General features: G+C 41.8%; 1 protein-coding gene across 2 annotated transcripts in view; it reads left to right on the forward strand.

The window, feature by feature from the left end:
• Positions 1 to 17481, forward strand: part of LOC309708973 (uncharacterized protein) — a 63456-nt gene that overhangs the window by 44043 nt on the left and 1932 nt on the right. The window contains exons 1-10 of one of the 2 annotated variants that reach the window (XM_082537372.1): positions 11353 to 11473; positions 11694 to 11752; positions 12576 to 12779; positions 12883 to 12994; positions 13112 to 13202; positions 13851 to 13935; positions 14031 to 14161; positions 14278 to 14482; positions 16681 to 16765; positions 16879 to 16951. In XM_082537372.1, coding sequence (XP_082393498.1) covers positions 12689 to 12779; positions 12883 to 12994; positions 13112 to 13202; positions 13851 to 13935; positions 14031 to 14161; positions 14278 to 14482; positions 16681 to 16765; positions 16879 to 16951 — 873 coding nt within the window. In that variant the 5' untranslated portion in view covers positions 11353 to 11473; positions 11694 to 11752; positions 12576 to 12688. Of the gene's footprint in view, positions 1 to 11352; positions 11474 to 11693; positions 11753 to 12575; positions 12780 to 12882; positions 12995 to 13111; positions 13203 to 13850; positions 13936 to 14030; positions 14162 to 14277; positions 14483 to 16680; positions 16766 to 16878; positions 16952 to 17481 lie in introns of those variants that run through there. The other variant, XM_082537371.1, reaches the window with a different exon arrangement.

A 17481-nucleotide genomic window follows, 5' to 3' on the forward strand; every position in this document is an offset into this window, starting at 1 on the left:
CACTATGTGACATGTTTCAACCATTGGGAAGATTTGGCAGAGTAAAAGTTCAGCTTCTATACCAACACTGAGGAGCAACAGTGCATTAATGCTGTCAGGTAGGTTTATGTGGTCAGAACAATTGCAATGTGCATAGACCAGATAACAACCAGATAACAAAGCAGACTCACAACATAATGTACCACAATAAGTTTCTTCCTTCATGTTGAGACTCGCTGACTTGATTGGGTCTCTTCCATTTGTTTATCTCTTGTATTTTTTTTTATTCTGTACAGTTTCAGAGCTTTTATCTTGTTAAAGTACTGAATGCCACGTTGTCACCTTGACCACCCATGAGCGCTCACTACAGAGCCTCCCAGTTTGCATGAAACTTTGATATTTATAACAGTAGATCAGTAAGGAAGTGCACCTGTTACAGAAACCATAAACAACTGCCTGCTTTGAACCATTTTTGTGAGCTGCAGCACACAACTGAAAGCTCTGCAAGCTCATTTTAAGAGGATCAATAAGCATAATGTCCCCCATCACATCTTTTATATCAACTTGAAAAGCTTTTAGAACATTTGAGTTCTCAGAAAGATCCACAGTTTTTGTTCTATAGAAGATGTGATCTGAAGATCTTCTTTATGAGTCTGGCTCTATGTTTGGGGCAAAGCTGGAGTATCTAATGTGATATGATATTTATTATGTGAATGAGAATCTAAACCAACTTCAGTACTATGCTGTTTAAACATAATATGTTTGTATTGAACACTATGAAAAGAAAAGTTTGTTTGAAATGTGTTCTTGCAAAGATAAAATGCTTAAAGTCAGTTAATGCATAATGTGAACACATTAGGTGAGGATGTGGGTGTTTGCTGGTTAGCTTGCTCTTGGCTGCAAAACCACGAAAAGGACAAAATCACACAAACACAGTTTCTTTTTCATCTTGTTTTTCACAGAATCACCACGCAAAGGGAGCTCCTGCTAATACTTAGAAATAGTGCAATGTGTGTGTGTGTGTGTGTGTGTGTGTGTGTGTGTGGTCAGAAATACAACAGGGTGGGGGAACTGACAGGCTGTACTAAAGTCAAGGAAGATTCAAAAAATGAAGCAACAACCCAGAACAGCCAGTTTCCACCTGATGCTGCATGCTTGAAGTTATCAGCTCAGAGTTATACAGACAGGTGCACTGCAGGTACTGTTATATACAACCGTTTATAAGTTGAAGAATCAGATTAGATGAAACTAAAGGGTTACAAGGCTTCAAGTGAAACACTCAGAAGCTCAAATGTTCGTCAGAAGAGCTCTGTGGGTTGTGATCAAAAGACTTTTCACACTTTTTTTGTCTTGTCAGTTTAGTTGGTTACGTTTGATACGTAAACAAAGTAACACCCTCATGTGATGCTCTTTGACAGGATATCAGGTGAAATTAAGTCAGCAGTTGGAAGCAGATCAGTTGCAGCTCAGCCAGCAGGTAAGTGTCACTGACTGAAGTCCTTTAATGGACAGATATTATTATTTTTATAAGAGAAATGTATTATTACAATTACAATATTAAAAATGTTTTACTGAATGTTGTTCAGTTTAAGATTCAGTGCCAATTTCTTTTGTGTAAGAAAACATCCAGGAGATCAGGTTGTTGTTATTTATGTATCAGTTTCATTTGATTTGACATGGTGGAGCAGATCAAACCAAGTGAACACAAACCGAGCAGCCAACAGTTTGTGAGGCTGTGGTAGAGATGCATGTCTGAAAGAAAAGCTCACAAATGCAACAGCAATGGAAACATTAATTTTTGAAGCGCTTCATGTAAATTATGATTTCAATTCAATTTTATTTTATGCTTTTATTTATTTATTTATTTATTTTTATTTTATTTATTTATGCTTTTTTTATTTTGTGCTTTACCATGCTCCCTGCTCTCTTTTCCTCAACTGCCTCTGAACTTGCCTGGGCCACGACTGAGTCCAGCTTTGCAGCTCCAGCCAGGTCACATGACACAGGGGTTTACTCTGATGTCAACAGGCAGGTCGGTGGAGCCCTCTGGTGATGGATATATGCCAGTGAAACATCACAGTCTGTCAGTTCTCAGGAAAATGTAACATCACATAATTCTTTATCCACTTCACGCTGTTTAGTAATGGTGGTGGTAATATTCAATGTATTTTATATTTTAAATGCATTTTCTTTTATTTTCATAGTTATGCAAAATTATGTTTCATATATCAGAACTGTTCACTATAACCTTGCTTTTAAAAGTGAATTGTTACATCAGATATTTCTACTGTTAAAAAAGAAATGCATTATCTAATGAAAAACTAAACCGAAATTAATAATAATGTGGTTATAATAATAAAAGTGTTTGCATTTTTATTGTGTTTTTAGAGATCATCTAAATGGCATGTAGCTTATTGTACTGAAACAAATGTTGGTAAAGGAATGTAAGTTCCAGATAGCTGAGATAGTTGTGTTATCTGTATAGTGTGTGAACTGATGTCATTTAGAGGGTATCATGATAATCACATATATGTCTTGTGAAAAATTTGATATTGTGCCAGCCCCATCATAATTCGTCATACAATGAGAACAGGACAAATCAACAACTGACAATGACTAATTCATAAGACCCTTATGAAAAGGACACCGAGGGAACAGTTTACCCTGCCCGGGATAGGGTTACCGGGGCCCCGCCCTGGAGCCAGGCCCGGGGAGGGTGCCCGAGGGCGAGCGTCTGGTGGCCGGGCCTTAGTCCATGGGGTCCGGCCGGGCACAGCCCGAAGAGGAGACATGGGCCCATCCTCCCGCAGGCCCACCACCCGCAGGAGGCGCCATAGGGGTCGGGTGCATTGTGTGCCGGGTGGCGGCCAGGAGCGGAGGCCCTGGCGGACTGACCCCCGGCTGCCAAGACTGGCAATAGGGACATGGAATGTCACCTCTCTGGTGGGGAAGGAGCCTGAGTTAGTGCGTGAGGTTGAGAGGTACCGGCTAGATATAGTCGGGCTCACCTCTACACATGGCTTGGGCTCTGGAACCAGTCTCCTGGAGAGGGGCTGGACTCTGTCTCAGTCTGGAGTTGCCCCTGGTGAGAGGCAGCGGGCTGGGGTGGGTATTCTAATATCCCCTCGGCTTGTTGCCGGTACGTTGGGGTTTTTCCCGGTGGACGAGAGGGTTTGTTCCCTGCGCCTTAGGGTCGGGGAACGGGTCCTGACTGTCATCTGCGCTTATGCGCCGAGTGGCAGTTCAGAGTACCCAGCCTTCTTAGAGTCCCTGGGGGGGGGGGGGGGGGGGGGGTGCTGGAGGGTGCTCCACCTGGAGACTCTGTTGTCCTGCTGGGAGACTTCAATGCTCACGTGGGTAACGACAGCGAGACCTGGAGGGGCGTGATTGGGAGGAACGGCCTCCCTGATCTGAACCCGAGCGGTGCTCTGTTATTGGACTTCTGTGCTAACCACAGTTTGGCCATAACGAACACCCTGTTCGAACATAAGAGTGTCCATAAGTGCACGTGGCACCAGGACGCTCTAGGCCGTAGGTCGATGATCGATTTTGTAATCGTATCAGCAGACCTGCGACCATATGTTCTGGACACTCGGGTAAAGAGAGGGGCTGAGCTGTCAACTGATCACCACCTGGTGGTGAGTTGGATCAGGTGGCGGGGGAGGACGCTGGACAGACCTGGTGCACCTCAGAGGTGTGGACTCGAGTCACATGACTTGGACTCGAGTCAGACTCGAGTCATTAATTTTATGACTTTAGACTTGACTTGAAAAAATGTTCTAAGACTTGTGACTTGACTTGGACTTTTACACCAATGACCTGGGACTTGAATTGGACTTGAACCGGTTTACTTGAAAAGACTTGATATTTCACCCCAAATATAAAACTTAACATGCATATTATATAGAGATTGAAAATGTGATGTCATTCAGGGGTAAAACCGCAAAGGATTCTGGGAACTCGTGGCAAGAGGTACTAGCGCACGCAGGCTTTCAATTAAAATCAGTCACACAGCGATAAAAAGAAACACAAAAATGTCAAGAAGCTGTTGTATTATTAACTGCAATAGCCGGTCGCATGACAGCCACGGGAAGCCGACGGGTAAAGAGATCGGTTGTTATCGGATTACGACGTTGAAGAGAAATTGTTCGAGCCATGTTTCCGAAGTAACAAAGACGCGACGGATGGCCTGGATTTCAGCCATTCAAAGATCAAATATAACGTCCCAGAACACTCCAGCTCACAGGTTAGTCTGCTCCAAGCATTTACACGAAGGTCAGTGTTTTTTAGTAGTTAATACCTCATTTTCATAACATAATTAGTGATATAGGTTACAAGCAAGTCTGGCGCTGAACAGAAATTGTCGCGCTATGCTCCTTTATTTATTGTGCATAAATAGTGAATTGTCCTGACACAATATTGCGTTTCGCCTCTGTTATTATGGTACACTGACAAAAACATATACTTTTATTCACAGGATAAAACAGGTTTTTGTATCACTAATTGTCCAGTACGATTACAGCATACAGTATTATTGTCACTGCTACATTTCTGTGATGCTACCAGAAATTATTTCCACTGCTAATTAATTACCATTGAGCTCAAAGGTCCTATTAATAAACGGTTAAGGAATGTGTATTTATGACGACGATTTGTGAGACTGGTAAACTTATGATATGTACGATGGTCTTTCGTTCTACACGGTGCGTTTCAAGGTCCTGTACCCATCCGTCGGTAAACTGTACCTGGGCTTGTTGCAGTGACCTGAAGTTACTAAACTTCATGAGTGTATGCACTCACTCCAAGAACCGTATGATTATAAATATGCATATAAATATGCTACGATGAGATAGCTGACTTCATCTAACTAGCAAATGTTGTCCAGGCTACGTTGGTGATACAGTTTTTTTTAATATGTATAATATTTTTGTCATGCGATTTTAAAGCTGGTCCTACAACCGCATCCAAGAATAACATGCAGCTTATCTCAGAACTGTCGGTGAAAATTATTCTTGGAGCTAGGTTTAATTGAGCTGCATTTTAAAGAGGTGCAATTTCACAATTTGTGTATATTTTCTAAATTCACTATTTTGTCATGTGTTGAGAAAAACACAGATTTTAAAATTACATGGTCTAATATTTACATTTAGCATATAACTGCAACATGCTTTTTTTCGGGGTTTTTTAAAGACTCGAAAGGACTTGAAATTCAAAGTTTAAGACTTGTGACTTGACTCGGACTTTTACACCAGTGACTTGAGACTCGACTCGGACTTGCCTGACATTACTTGAGACTTCACTTGAGACTTGAGGATAAAGACTTGAGACTTACTTGAGACTTGCAAAACAATGACTTGGTCCCACCTCTGGTGCACCTAAACGCGGGAACGTCTAGCAGAGGCCCCCAGTCCGCGAGATCTTCAACGCACACCTCCGGCAGAGCTTCAACAGCATTCCGAGGGAGACTGGGGACATTGAGTCCGAATGGACCATGTTCAGCGTCTCCATTGCCGAAGCTGCTGCATTGAGCTGCGGCCACAAGGTGGTGGGTGCCTGCCGTGGTGGTAATCCCCGAACCAAATGGTGGACACCAGAGGTGAAGGGAGCCACCAGGCTGAAGAAGGAGTCCTATCGGGCTTGGTTAGCCTGTGGGACTCCGGAGGCAGCCGACAGGTATCGACAGGCCAAGCGGAATGCGGCTCGGGCAGTGGCTGAAGCAAAAACTCGGGTGTGGGAGGAGTTCGGAGAGGCCATGGAAAAAGACTTTCGGACTGCCTCGAAGAGATTCTGGCAAACCGTCAGACGTCTCAGGAGGGGAAAGCGGTGCTCTACCTGCACTGTGTATAGTGCTGGCGGAGCGCTGCTGACGTCGACTGAGAAAATTGTCAGGCGGTGGAAGGAATACTTCGAGGACCTCCTTAATCCCACTGACACGTCTTCCGAGGAGGAAGCAGAGTCTGGGGATGAGGGGAATGACCCGCCAATTTCCGGGGGCGAGGTCACTGAGGCAGTTAAACAACTCCTTGGTGGCAGAGCCCCTGGTGTTGATGAGGTCCGCCCCGAGTTCCTGAAGGCTCTGGACGTTGTAGGGCTGTCCTGGTTGACACGCCTCTGCAATGTTGCGTGGAGATCAGGGGCAGTACCTGTGGACTGGCAGACCGGGGTGGTGGTCCCCATCTTTAAGAAAGGGGACCGGAGGGTGTGTTCCATGAGTGGCTCATGATCAAAGTAGCCATTCATTTTACTTGAATCCTTGCTTATGTCCCTCCATCTATTTTCTCACCACGTTAATGTCACCTTCCTGTTTCTCTTCTTCACTCTCTCCTGAGGACTTCAGTCCCTCTTCGTGCACTTCTTCACAGCTGGTCCTAGCAACACCAGCCTCCTGTGACTGCAAAGCCTTGTTATTAGTTGTTGCTGGTATTACTGGTGATGGTTCAGCAGCAGAAGCCTTGACAGCTAATGATTTTTTGCTCCACATTTTCACCATTTCTTATACAATACACTTTGTTCTACAAGGTACATGAGCGCACAATAGTTGGTTGGACAATACAACATAAGTAATGAAAATGTACGAGTGGATTGCTATCAGTGCTTGAAGGGCCCACATAATGATATTTTACGCTGCTGTCCCTATTTCCACAGGGTTTCCTCGGTGGATGGATTCTTGCGCTTGAGTTGGCTAAGATATAATCCCAGATGCACTTCCTTACGCAACCCTCTAAAGTTTCCTGGTGGCCCACTGGGTAATTGCTAATAATTAAGCAACTGACAGTAACGTATGTGCCAGCCAGGTTGCAAATAAGTATCTAATCCAATAGTAATTTTTAGTAGAAATTAGTAATGAATGAGGTAAGAGATCTCAAGGTTCTCCCAGCAAGAAGACATATTTCCCACGGACTCTTTAAAAATCGCCTTAATAAAACAGAACTTATTATTTAAGTTTGAAAAGTCAAGAAAAAACAAAGACATGAAATTAAGGTTTATGTGGCTGTTTTAAGTGTTTAAGCGCTAGTTTTGAAATCATACTACTTTCACTTCACTTCTTTCACAGTCGTAGTGAAACATTTTTAACACATAAAGAGTTTCACTTTTACAAGTCTACAAGGTGCTGTTCTACCTGCCGTTGGTGGCTGGCATGTTAAGTAACTTGATAAAGAGTACAAAGGGAATTGAAAAACTTACATACTCATAGTGGCTATTGTGGTGTTTTACAGTTCCTAATATGACATGTCAAAATATGTGACCAATCATTTCGCCAAGTGTGGCGGAGCGTGGCTGTAGGGTAGGCAAAAGCACCCGCAGGGCATCTGCAATCATGCCTCGCCGGGTTAAAAGACTGAACTGGGTTCTGTCATGTCGTTGTTGTTGTGGATATGTGTGGCTGGCAGCTGGGGAGCAGCAGCCGTGTAAGTGTGTGAGTAGCCATCGAGTGAAATAAAATAAAATGTTCCAGTATGCAGAATCATGGTCGCATTATGCCTCATTCCTGCTACACCCAGTTTCTACCATCAGTAAAAGCATCCACATTGTGTTGCTTCTGTGTTCTTTTCTTTGAACTCTCTTCCATACGTCACACTAGATATGATAGACATAAAGATGTGCTACATAGGGCAATGGTAAAGCCTGAATTACCTTACGACATGGAAATGACAGAACGCTGAACACACCCGGACTGGTAGGTTCTTACTGATATTTAATTTTTATTTTATTACATTTTAGTTTAATAGAGAGGCAGTCTAAGAGCAAAGTGCTCTATTGGGATGAAACAGAGGTCTTTAAGATAAGCTGGAGCTTGATTCTTAATGACCTTATACATGAGGAGAATAATTTTAAATTATATTCTAGATTTAACAGGGAGGCAATGAAGAGAAGCAATGTGGAAAAAATATGCTCTCTCCTTCACTGTTGGTGTTCCCGTTGCAGGATTTTGTATCCACTGAAGGCTTTTTAGGAAGTTGTTAAGACAACCTGATAATAATGAATTATAAGTAATTATTATTAAAAGTGTTGATTGTAATTTCACCTCTGCACATCACCATAGAGGATTTTAAATCAGACAATCAATATGTGCTTGGAGTGCAGACTTTCAGCTTTATTTCAAAATTCAAAGCAAAAGTTTTGTATCTGTTTATTATCTGATATTAAAAACATTTCTATACATCACCCAATGCTGTGTGTCCTCCACTGAGATGCTCTGCTAGGTCTTTACTGTTTGTGGGTCTCTTTGTCTTCAGTTTTATCTTCAGTAACTTAAAAGCATGCTGTATGCAGTCCTTGGAGAATATCCTTTCTTTATTTGAGAAACTCTTGGGTTGTTATGCTTTTGCACCCATTATCTATTTGCATTATGAAGTGCTGGCCAGCCAATTCTGCAGCATTTGGCTGATTCTGAGCTGAGAGTATAAACCTGTACACTTCAGAATTTGTCCTTGCTATATCTATCAGCAGTGGCATCTTCACAGTGGCCCTGACCTCATGAGCTGTATCTTCCCTTCTGCATACGTTTGTCTCGTCATCCTTCTGGTACAAGTCCATCTTGGTTTCTCCTAGAGTCGTCTTCTCCTTCTTTCAGCTGTTTGGTTTAGAAATCATTACAGTGGATCATTGGCCTCCATTTCACCCTGCCCCGAGCACCCAGACTGTCTGGATGTTAGGACTCTTTTCTTCCTGTCTTCTTGTTTTTCTGCCTTGCAGCTCCATCTTCAACATCCACTCTCAAATATCCCTCCTCTGCACGTATGCAAACCATCTCAGCCTAACCTCACTAACGTTGTCTCATCCACCTTCACTATCTCCACTCCTTGCACATGTCTCTCTCATTCACATGCATTTATTCTGTTTTGCTTCTACTGACTTGCAGTCCTCTGTCTGACATCTGTAGAGCTGTTTTTCAGCAGGAGACTCACTGCTCCTCACTGATAAGCTTTCCCATAACTTCATGGTATGGATCATCAGCTTTATCCTTCTGTAGTCTGTAGTACTAATCATCTGCACTTACTGATTCACTAACTCTCCTCCATCCGTCCTCCTCTCTCTCTCATCTTAATGAGCTACTTCACCTTGTGTGCTGGTCAGAAATTACTCTAACTTGAACACAGCGGTGACCTGATGGGTCTTTATCCAAACTGTGCTCAAAGTCAAGGCCGCATTTGTTGTTTTATGGCAAATTCTGATCTGGCCTTCTTATTCCTGAGTGTAACCAGCTGTTTGCATCTTGTTGTAAGCTGTGACAAAGTGGATGAGCAGTTGTAATGCTCTCCATTTGTCCCAGATGTGTTGACCTTTTTTTTGCACATTATGCACATTAGTCTGTCTGTGTATTTATTTGCTATGATTTGCTATTTGTCAAAGTAACATTGCTGCACTAACTATCCCGGGTTTGTTTGTGTAAGCATTCTGTTGCCGGCAAATCAAGCATTCTGCAAATTAAGGCAAATAGTCAGATACATGTTTCTTTACATTTTATTATGTTACAGATTAAGTTGTTTGTTCATACTTACTTTGTTCTTTCGTTTCAGTCTTCATGTAAGTCAGGTTTGGGGAAAGACCCGCCTAGCATTTCCTCGTTTTAAAGTGCTGATGATGTCACACATGACAGGTTTTGTTAAGTTTCATGTAGGATGGGGTTCACTGTAAATAAATTGCTCACCTCTGGAAACCTGAAATGTCTGCTAAGTCTGCTTCCCTACCACCTTCCCTAACGTTTGAGTTAAGGAAGGTGACTACCCACATGAACTCTGCATTTACATGCATGAAGGCATCTATTGAATGTCTTTGACAGTGGTACCTCTTTAAATGTTGCACTTTAGTTTAGTTTTTCTGCATTCCTTTTTTCTTTTTTTAAAGAATCGACCACTACTACTATAACTACTTATATATCTACTACTTGATTTGGGCACTCCTGCTTTTCAGCTTTTCCTATCTCTCTCTGATTGATTCATTTTGCTTTGACATCTTAATGATGGCCTCCTTCACTTGCATCAGCGTCTTTCATCATTTGAAGAGTTCCAGTGAATAGCTACCTAATGCAGTTTCTGGCGAGTACTCAAAGTGATTATTATGTAATATTATCAGTAATTTTTGTAATGCATCCCAGAATTAGTTTTTGTATTGAATGCTAGTATGGCTGATAATAGATCCTTTACCACCTGTTTGAAGCTGTGGCCCCAGATGCCCCTCAACCACTCATGTAAAGAAAAAACAGAATAAGAAAGGAAGGAAGGAAAACAGACTTTCTGGGTAGTGAATGACTTTTTTTTTTTTGCATTAGTGGAAAAAATTTTGATTTCTCTGAAGAGAAGAGGGTTTGGATGTGGTTTGAGCTTTTAGTGTGTATTTGTGGTTTTCTTGCTTCTGAGGCAAAAAGAAAGCAATAAGAGAGTGTCACCTCTTAGTAAGGGGAAGTCCAAAAGTCAGAAAACTTAACATAAATAAAGAGAACATATGCTTCACACCTCTTTCAAAATGAAGAGAATGAGTTAGAACATAAAGATCCATTAAAATAAAAGTAATGGTCTATTAGCATGACTTACTAAGACACTGCTGGGCTAATGAAATCCAAATCCAAAACAAAAAGGCCACCAGAAACACCGGAGCTCACAAAATAGTTCAAAGCAAAAAGTCCAAAGGCACTGAAGCCCAGGAAACAGTTCACAAAACAGCTTAGGGGGGCCATCTGGAGGGTGACTGTACAGGGGTCCAAAACAGTGCAGTTCACGGGGCTGGCCGCGTGGAAGATGTCAGCAGTGACTGAGTAGGTCTGGAGGCCGTCCGTCATGGCAAAGACCCTTAACTGACGGCCTAGAAAGTGGCCGGCAATGGTGTGGTGGTGGACCTGGATGAGCAGGCCGTGCTGGATGTGGACAAAAACGAGCAGGACCAACAGGCCGCGCCTGACCCCTAAGACCTTCCAGCGGAGACAGATGGCTGGACGGGCCCCTCGGACCCCCCAGAAGAGACAGATAGCTGCACAGATTCCTTTGAGTCCCCAGCAGAGCTGGAGTATCTAATGTGACGTGATATTTATTATGTGAATGAGAATCTAAACCATGCTGTTTAAACTTAATATGTTTGTATTGAGCACTATGAAAAGAAAAGTTTGTTTGAAAAGTGTTCTTGCAAAGATAAAATGCTTAAAGTCAGTTAATGCATAATGTGAAGACATTAGGTGAGGATGTGGGTGTTTGTGGGGCAGCTTGCTCTTGGCTGCAAAACCACAAAAAACACAAATCCACACAAACACACAGTTTAAATGTCAGTGTGGTCCACATGCAAAGGGAGCTACTACTAATAAGAAGTGCAGTGTGTGTGTGTGTGTGTGTGTGTGTGTGTGTGTGTGGTCAGAAATACAACAGGGTGGGGGAACTGACAGGCTGTACTAAAGTCAAGGAAGATTCAAAAAATGAAGCAACAACCCAGAACAGCCAGTTTCCACCTGATGCTGCATGCTTGAAGTTATCAGCTCAGAGTTATACAGACAGGTGCACTGCAGGTACTGTTATATACAATCGTTTATAAGTTGAAGAATCAGATTAGATGAAACTAAAGGGTTACAAGGCTTCAAGTGAAACACTCAGAAGCTCAAATGTTCGTCAGAAGAGCTCTGTGGGTTGTGATCAAAAGACTTTTCACACTTTTTTTGTCTTGTCAGTTTAGTTGGTTACATTTGATACGTAAACAAAGTAACACCCTCATGTGATGCTCTTTGACAGGATATCAGGTGAAATTAAGTCAGCAGTTGGAAGCAGATCAGTTGCAGCTCAGCCAGCAGGTAAGTGTCACTGACTGAAGTCCTTTAATGGACAGCGTGTGTGCTTTAATGTACAGCTATTATTATTTTTATAAGAGAAATGTATTATTACAATTACAATATTAAAAATGTTTTACTGAATGTTGTTCAGTTTAAGATTCAGTGCCAATTTCTTTTGTGTAAGAAAACATCCAGGAGATCAGGTTGTTGTTATTTATGTATCAGTTTTATTTGATTTGACATGGTGGAGCAGATCAAACCAAGTGAACACAAACCGAGCAGCCAACAGTTTGTGAGGCTGTGGTAGAGATGCATGTCTGAAAGAAAAGACCACAAATGCAACAGCAATGGAAACATTAATTTTTGAAGCGCTTCATGTAAATTATGATTTCAATTCAATTTCATTTTATGTAGATGTCTCCAAACCACAATAACAGTTGCTGAACAGCACTTTGTATTATATAGTAAAGTGACTTGTCCAGGGTGCACCTTACCCCTCGACCCGTGCCAGCTGAGATAGACTCTAGCTTTCATCGCTGCGATGCTAGATCGGATAAGTAGAAGAAAATGGATGAAAGTAAATTAAAACACAGTAAGTTTAAGTGCTCCTTAGTATACACAGTAGGAGTCTGGATTACATCATCACTGCTTTTAGTTTTACAAACTGAGGCAGGATCTGAAACACTTGTGTGTCTGTTGTTCCTTCCTCTGTTTATATTGTGTTTATCTGTAGCCAGCTGTTTTTCTTCTATGTGGGTTGATGTCTGACTGTTTGGAGAAATAAAACTGTGTCGTCTCTAATCATGTTGCTAACATGGTAACATTTTATTTGCATCCTTTGCAGGATGAGAAGAATCAGAAGGCAGTCAGTCAATACCTAAAGCAACTACAGTCCTTCAAGTCTTCCAGTCACAGTCACCATCCCAGCAGCCTCTAAGAAAGAAAACTGTCGACTTAATGGAGAGAAATAAGAAAAGCCTTTCCCTGTTTATTCTGCTGCCTCTGCTGCTGCTCTGCACAAGTGATGAGTGTCCCAGGCTTCCAGAGAGTTAGTCTTTATTCCTCTTTATTCATGTTTAACTGATTTTAAGATCTGTTGTTTAACATATTTACTCATTTTCATTTAATCTCTCCTGTTTTAATTCTCACAGATCTCACTTGCTACACTGACTACAATAGAAACATCACATGTTTGTGGAACAGCAGATACGTGTCTGATGACACTGCATGCACCATACATGCTCACTATAAATCTCGCTACATGTAAGGACCTCAGTCACAAAGAGAAAAGCTCAACACATAAAACTCACATAACAGAAATCATAGATGTCATCAGTAACGCCATCTGCAGGAAAATCAAATTAATATTCCTCTTCTCAGTTCTTACAGCGCTTCCTGTGACCTAAAGTCTGTTGACGTCTCCAGACCAGCGCTAAAGAAGTGCTCCCTGATCTTTGAAAAGAAAAGCACTGTGAGTGTGTAAAGAAATCAAATTATTTCTGAGCCCCCGAGATAAAATCATATATCCTATATCTCAGTTTGTATTTTAATTAGAAGTGAGATCTAATATTCTACGGAAAGCCTCGGGGCAGTCACTGACTCCTTCCAAATAGTTTTTTTATCCGGTCAATGTCAGAGATTATGTTTTCTGAAAATCCTGTGCATATGATGAGAGGGAAATCAGCTTGCATGTTTAAATTCGTACTATAAGCGCAGCTGCTAAGAGGTTGGTTTACTTTTCCCTGTTGTGTATTTGAAACTAAGGTGAAGTTTTTATGGCTTCTGTACAGACATGGAGCAGTATCAGTAATGTCATTCTCAGCAAGAAAGCTCAAAAAATGTATAACACTCCTTTCAAATGTACCCAGTAATCTCATTAACTATTTTTACTAGATCTTCTGCTTGATGTACTCAGGTCATTCTCTGTCTAAAAGAAGCTTCATCTCTTCTCTCTTTATGCTGCTCTTTGTTTTTACCAAGTCTATTATCTGATTGGATATTTGTGACTCCAATTGTTTTACTTTAAATCAAATTTGAAGTTTGCCAAACAAAAGACTTCTATATTGTTCTCACTCAATGTTTTCTAACAGTAAATATTTTTCAAACATTTTTTTTCCAGTTTCAGTTTTTCCATGAGTTGTCCCTTAATCTGAGCTGCAACCAAATGAAGAGTGTAATCACTTCCTTCAAGCCATCCTGTCACAGTGAGTGTAATCTACAGTATACATACTGGCTCTTTGTGATTTACAGTGCGAGCTATTCATGGTGACCTAAAACAACTGTGTGTGTGATCTTGCAGTAAAGGTGAATCCTCCTGCAGAGCCAAAAGTCAACTTCACGTCTGTTTCCTGGTTGTCCCAAGTCCCCGAACATGTAATCAGGTTATACAGAAGTGAATTGCAGTGGAAGAAGCAGGATCAGTCATGGAGTGTAAGTTTAGATTTTATGACACAATGTGAACACGTTTAAGTATAAAGTTGAGATCGTGAAAGTTCACATGTGAAACAAGATTCGTTCTCAACCCCACACTGGTTTCTGTGTGTCAGGATCCTGCTGTGCACAATAAAAGTGGCATTCAGTGTGAGCAGGAGTGCAAGGCAGAGCTGGAGCCAGATTTGCTGATACAAGGTGAGAGGTACAAGGCACGAGTTCGTGTGCGGTCTATTTTTCGGCACCGCGAGGGAGCCTGGAGTGACTGGAGCCCCACTGCATCATGGGAGTCACCAGTAGGGAAAATAAAACCACCACCAGGTACATTTATCTCAACATGTTTTGTTTAACATAACATACCAATGTCAAAATCTTTCCAATTCATTTATGCTGGGTGGCTGTAGCTCAGGTGTCAGAGCAGGTCAGCCACTAATCAGAAGGTCGGTGGTTTGATCCCAGGCTGCATCCTGGCTGCATGCCAAATATCCTTGGGCAAGATACTAACCCCATGTTTGCCTACTGGTGGTGGTCAGAGGGCCCGGTGGCGCCAGTGTCCAGCAGCCTCGCCTCTGTCAGTGCGCCCCAGGGTGGCTGTGGCTACAATGTAGCTGCCATCACCAGTGTGTGAATGACTGAATGTAGTGTGAAGCGCTTTGGAGTCCTTAGGGACTAGAAAAGCGCTATACAAATGCAGGCCATTTACCATATGCTGAGCATGATTACTGCAGTATGGAATAATTATGTATATGGGAAAATATTTGAAGTGTGTTGGTGTATAATACACAGCATAGAGGGGAAGAAGCCATTGTGAAAAATGTCCAATGCTGTATGTGGCAGGAGTTTGGTCCCTGGCTCAGCTGCAGGGTAGACATGGTGCAGTGAGCTCAGGGGGCAGTACTGGGATGCAGGTGAGCCACAGATGGTGCCGATTGACTGATGACGGTGTCTCTTTTTGTTTCTCTATATCAAGTGCCGGTGTCCTGCAGGTTTTAGACACAGCTGATTCAAATGGCTAAATTACCTCCTCAACATGTCTTGAACTTCTCCAGAGGCCTGGGAATGAACTAATTATTAGATTCAGGTGTGTTGACACAGGGTGATATCTAAAACCTGCAGGACACCGGCAGTCGAGGCCTGTAGTTGCCCACCCCTGCTCTATATAGTGAAGGCAGATTTGAGTGGGGAGGAAGGAGAAATGAACTGGAACAGACTGTTTGCGTTGAGCACACAATAGTCAATAAAAAGCAATAATAGTGAGCACATTTACTGTGTGTGTCGTGTACGTTTACACTGTAATTTAACTTGCAACCTTCAACATACAAGGGAGAGGTGAGAGAGAGGGCTGGCTCTCCATTCAAGGTCAATAGGACTTTGTCACCAGAAAAAGTGAAATATTTCATAAACAAAGAAATAGTAGCCGGTTGTTATGAGGTAAGAGTGATCTGTCTACAACAATCAGAGTGAGACTTGTTAGCCACCAAAGAAGAAGAAAAATGGCAGACAACAATAACACATACTACCAATAAAATATCAACCAGTTACAACTGCATTAATTCTCAGATTCAAAAGCATCAATGTCCACATCTGGACTGTTTCCTTGAGTTGATGAAAGTGTTTAGTTTCCATTTGGTAGTTTTTCATGGGAACATAAAATATGCAGTCCATATGGGGAACCAGTGCAAGGCCTTGAATGGGCTAAAAAACAAAAGAGACTTATCATAGAGGTCCTACAACAATTAGAGCAGCGGTCTCCAACCTTTTTTGCGCCACGGACTGGTTTATGCCCGACAATATTTTCACGGACCGGCCTTTAAGGTGTCGCGGATAAATGCAACAAAATAAAACTAGTACCAGTACCGAAAAAAAAGAAGATTTATTCATAACACAAGTGAAAAGACCCAGGAAAACTGAGTTAACGATAAAAACGATAACAAAATAACGCTGAAAACTGATAAAAACCATGAAAACCATACATTTCACACCTGAGCCTCAACTCTCGCAGCCCGCTACCAAACGACTCACGGACCGGTACCGGTCCAAGGCCCGCGGGTTGGAAACCGCTGACTTAGAGGGTTGTCACATCAACACCTCAGCAGCTAAACAAATCGGTCACATGACCCCAGCCCAACATGGCGTACTTTCACTTAGTGAAGACAGACAGAAGAAAGACCCAGAAGCAAACAGCAACTGAAGGAGGCTGCAGTAAAGGGAAGAAATGGCATTTTGAAGGTTTCTGACTTCAGACAGTCACATACAAAAGATTTGCACTCAAGGATTAGTAATAATAATTAGATGAAGGGCATAACTGAAAATGTCTGTATTTTTATATTCCATGCACTTCATGCAAAATTCATCCTTAGTCTCTTGAATAATAAATCACACTCACATCTTGACTTCTATTTAAATTCACTGTATCGGCTGCAGAAGCAAACTTGTCTGTGTCTCATGGACTTGGCTGTATGACCCAGTTTTCTCATGTTTCTGAGCCACTGTGTCCTGATCTGTCCCGTATTTTTCAGGTAATACGTTTGTTGTTCCTGTAACGATAGTCGGTGTGGTGGTGTTGCTGGCAGGCCTGCTCTTAAGCACTCACAAAACCACCCGGTACGTGAGCACAGACACAAGTTTCTATGGCAAATAATATTATTAGAATTTCTTCTATTTTGATTTACTTAAGTTATTTTCTGACAACTCTGGTTTATTTTTTATTTTTTTAGGGTTTACATAGTAAAGAAAATCAAAGGTCCACCCATACCAGACCCAGGAAAATCCTTCCTGCGAGAAATCCAGGTAAGTGTACTTCAGGGCAGTAAACATAACATTTATGAAATACTGTGGTGAATTTGTTTGCAGGAAATCAAATTATTATCATATATTCAAAGCTGTGTTTTAGCCAATAGTTTTAGTGCAATAGTGACTCTTCTTTAGTGTAGGGTTAAGAGTAGAGTGCGTCATCACAGTGTTAAAATAAAATGCTGGATAAGTTCATGGGAAGTCTATTATACAATGATTTAATTTTCGTTCAGTACAGTTTTATTCATGCAGCACCATTTAACAACAACAGTCACCTCACAGTATTTTCTCTGTTAACCTGTTGCCTGCTGGGAACAAGGCTCACTGTATAACCACAGAGGTGGACTGCATCAGGGTCTAATTTTCATGTCTAAACATATTCATTAAAAAAAAAAACCTCTGCAAAGTAGCAGGGAGCTACAGAGAGTTTAAGGAGTCCAAAAGCAAAACAAAATAAGCTAATGTAGCTTAAAAAGCAGACGGACACAACATGTACCATAAGAAGACAGAGCATTGCAGATAGCTGT

The sequence above is a fragment of the Aulonocara stuartgranti genome, assembly GCF_965226115.1.
Source record: "Aulonocara stuartgranti genome assembly, chromosome: 6".
Lineage (NCBI taxonomy): Eukaryota > Metazoa > Chordata > Actinopteri > Cichliformes > Cichlidae > Aulonocara > Aulonocara stuartgranti.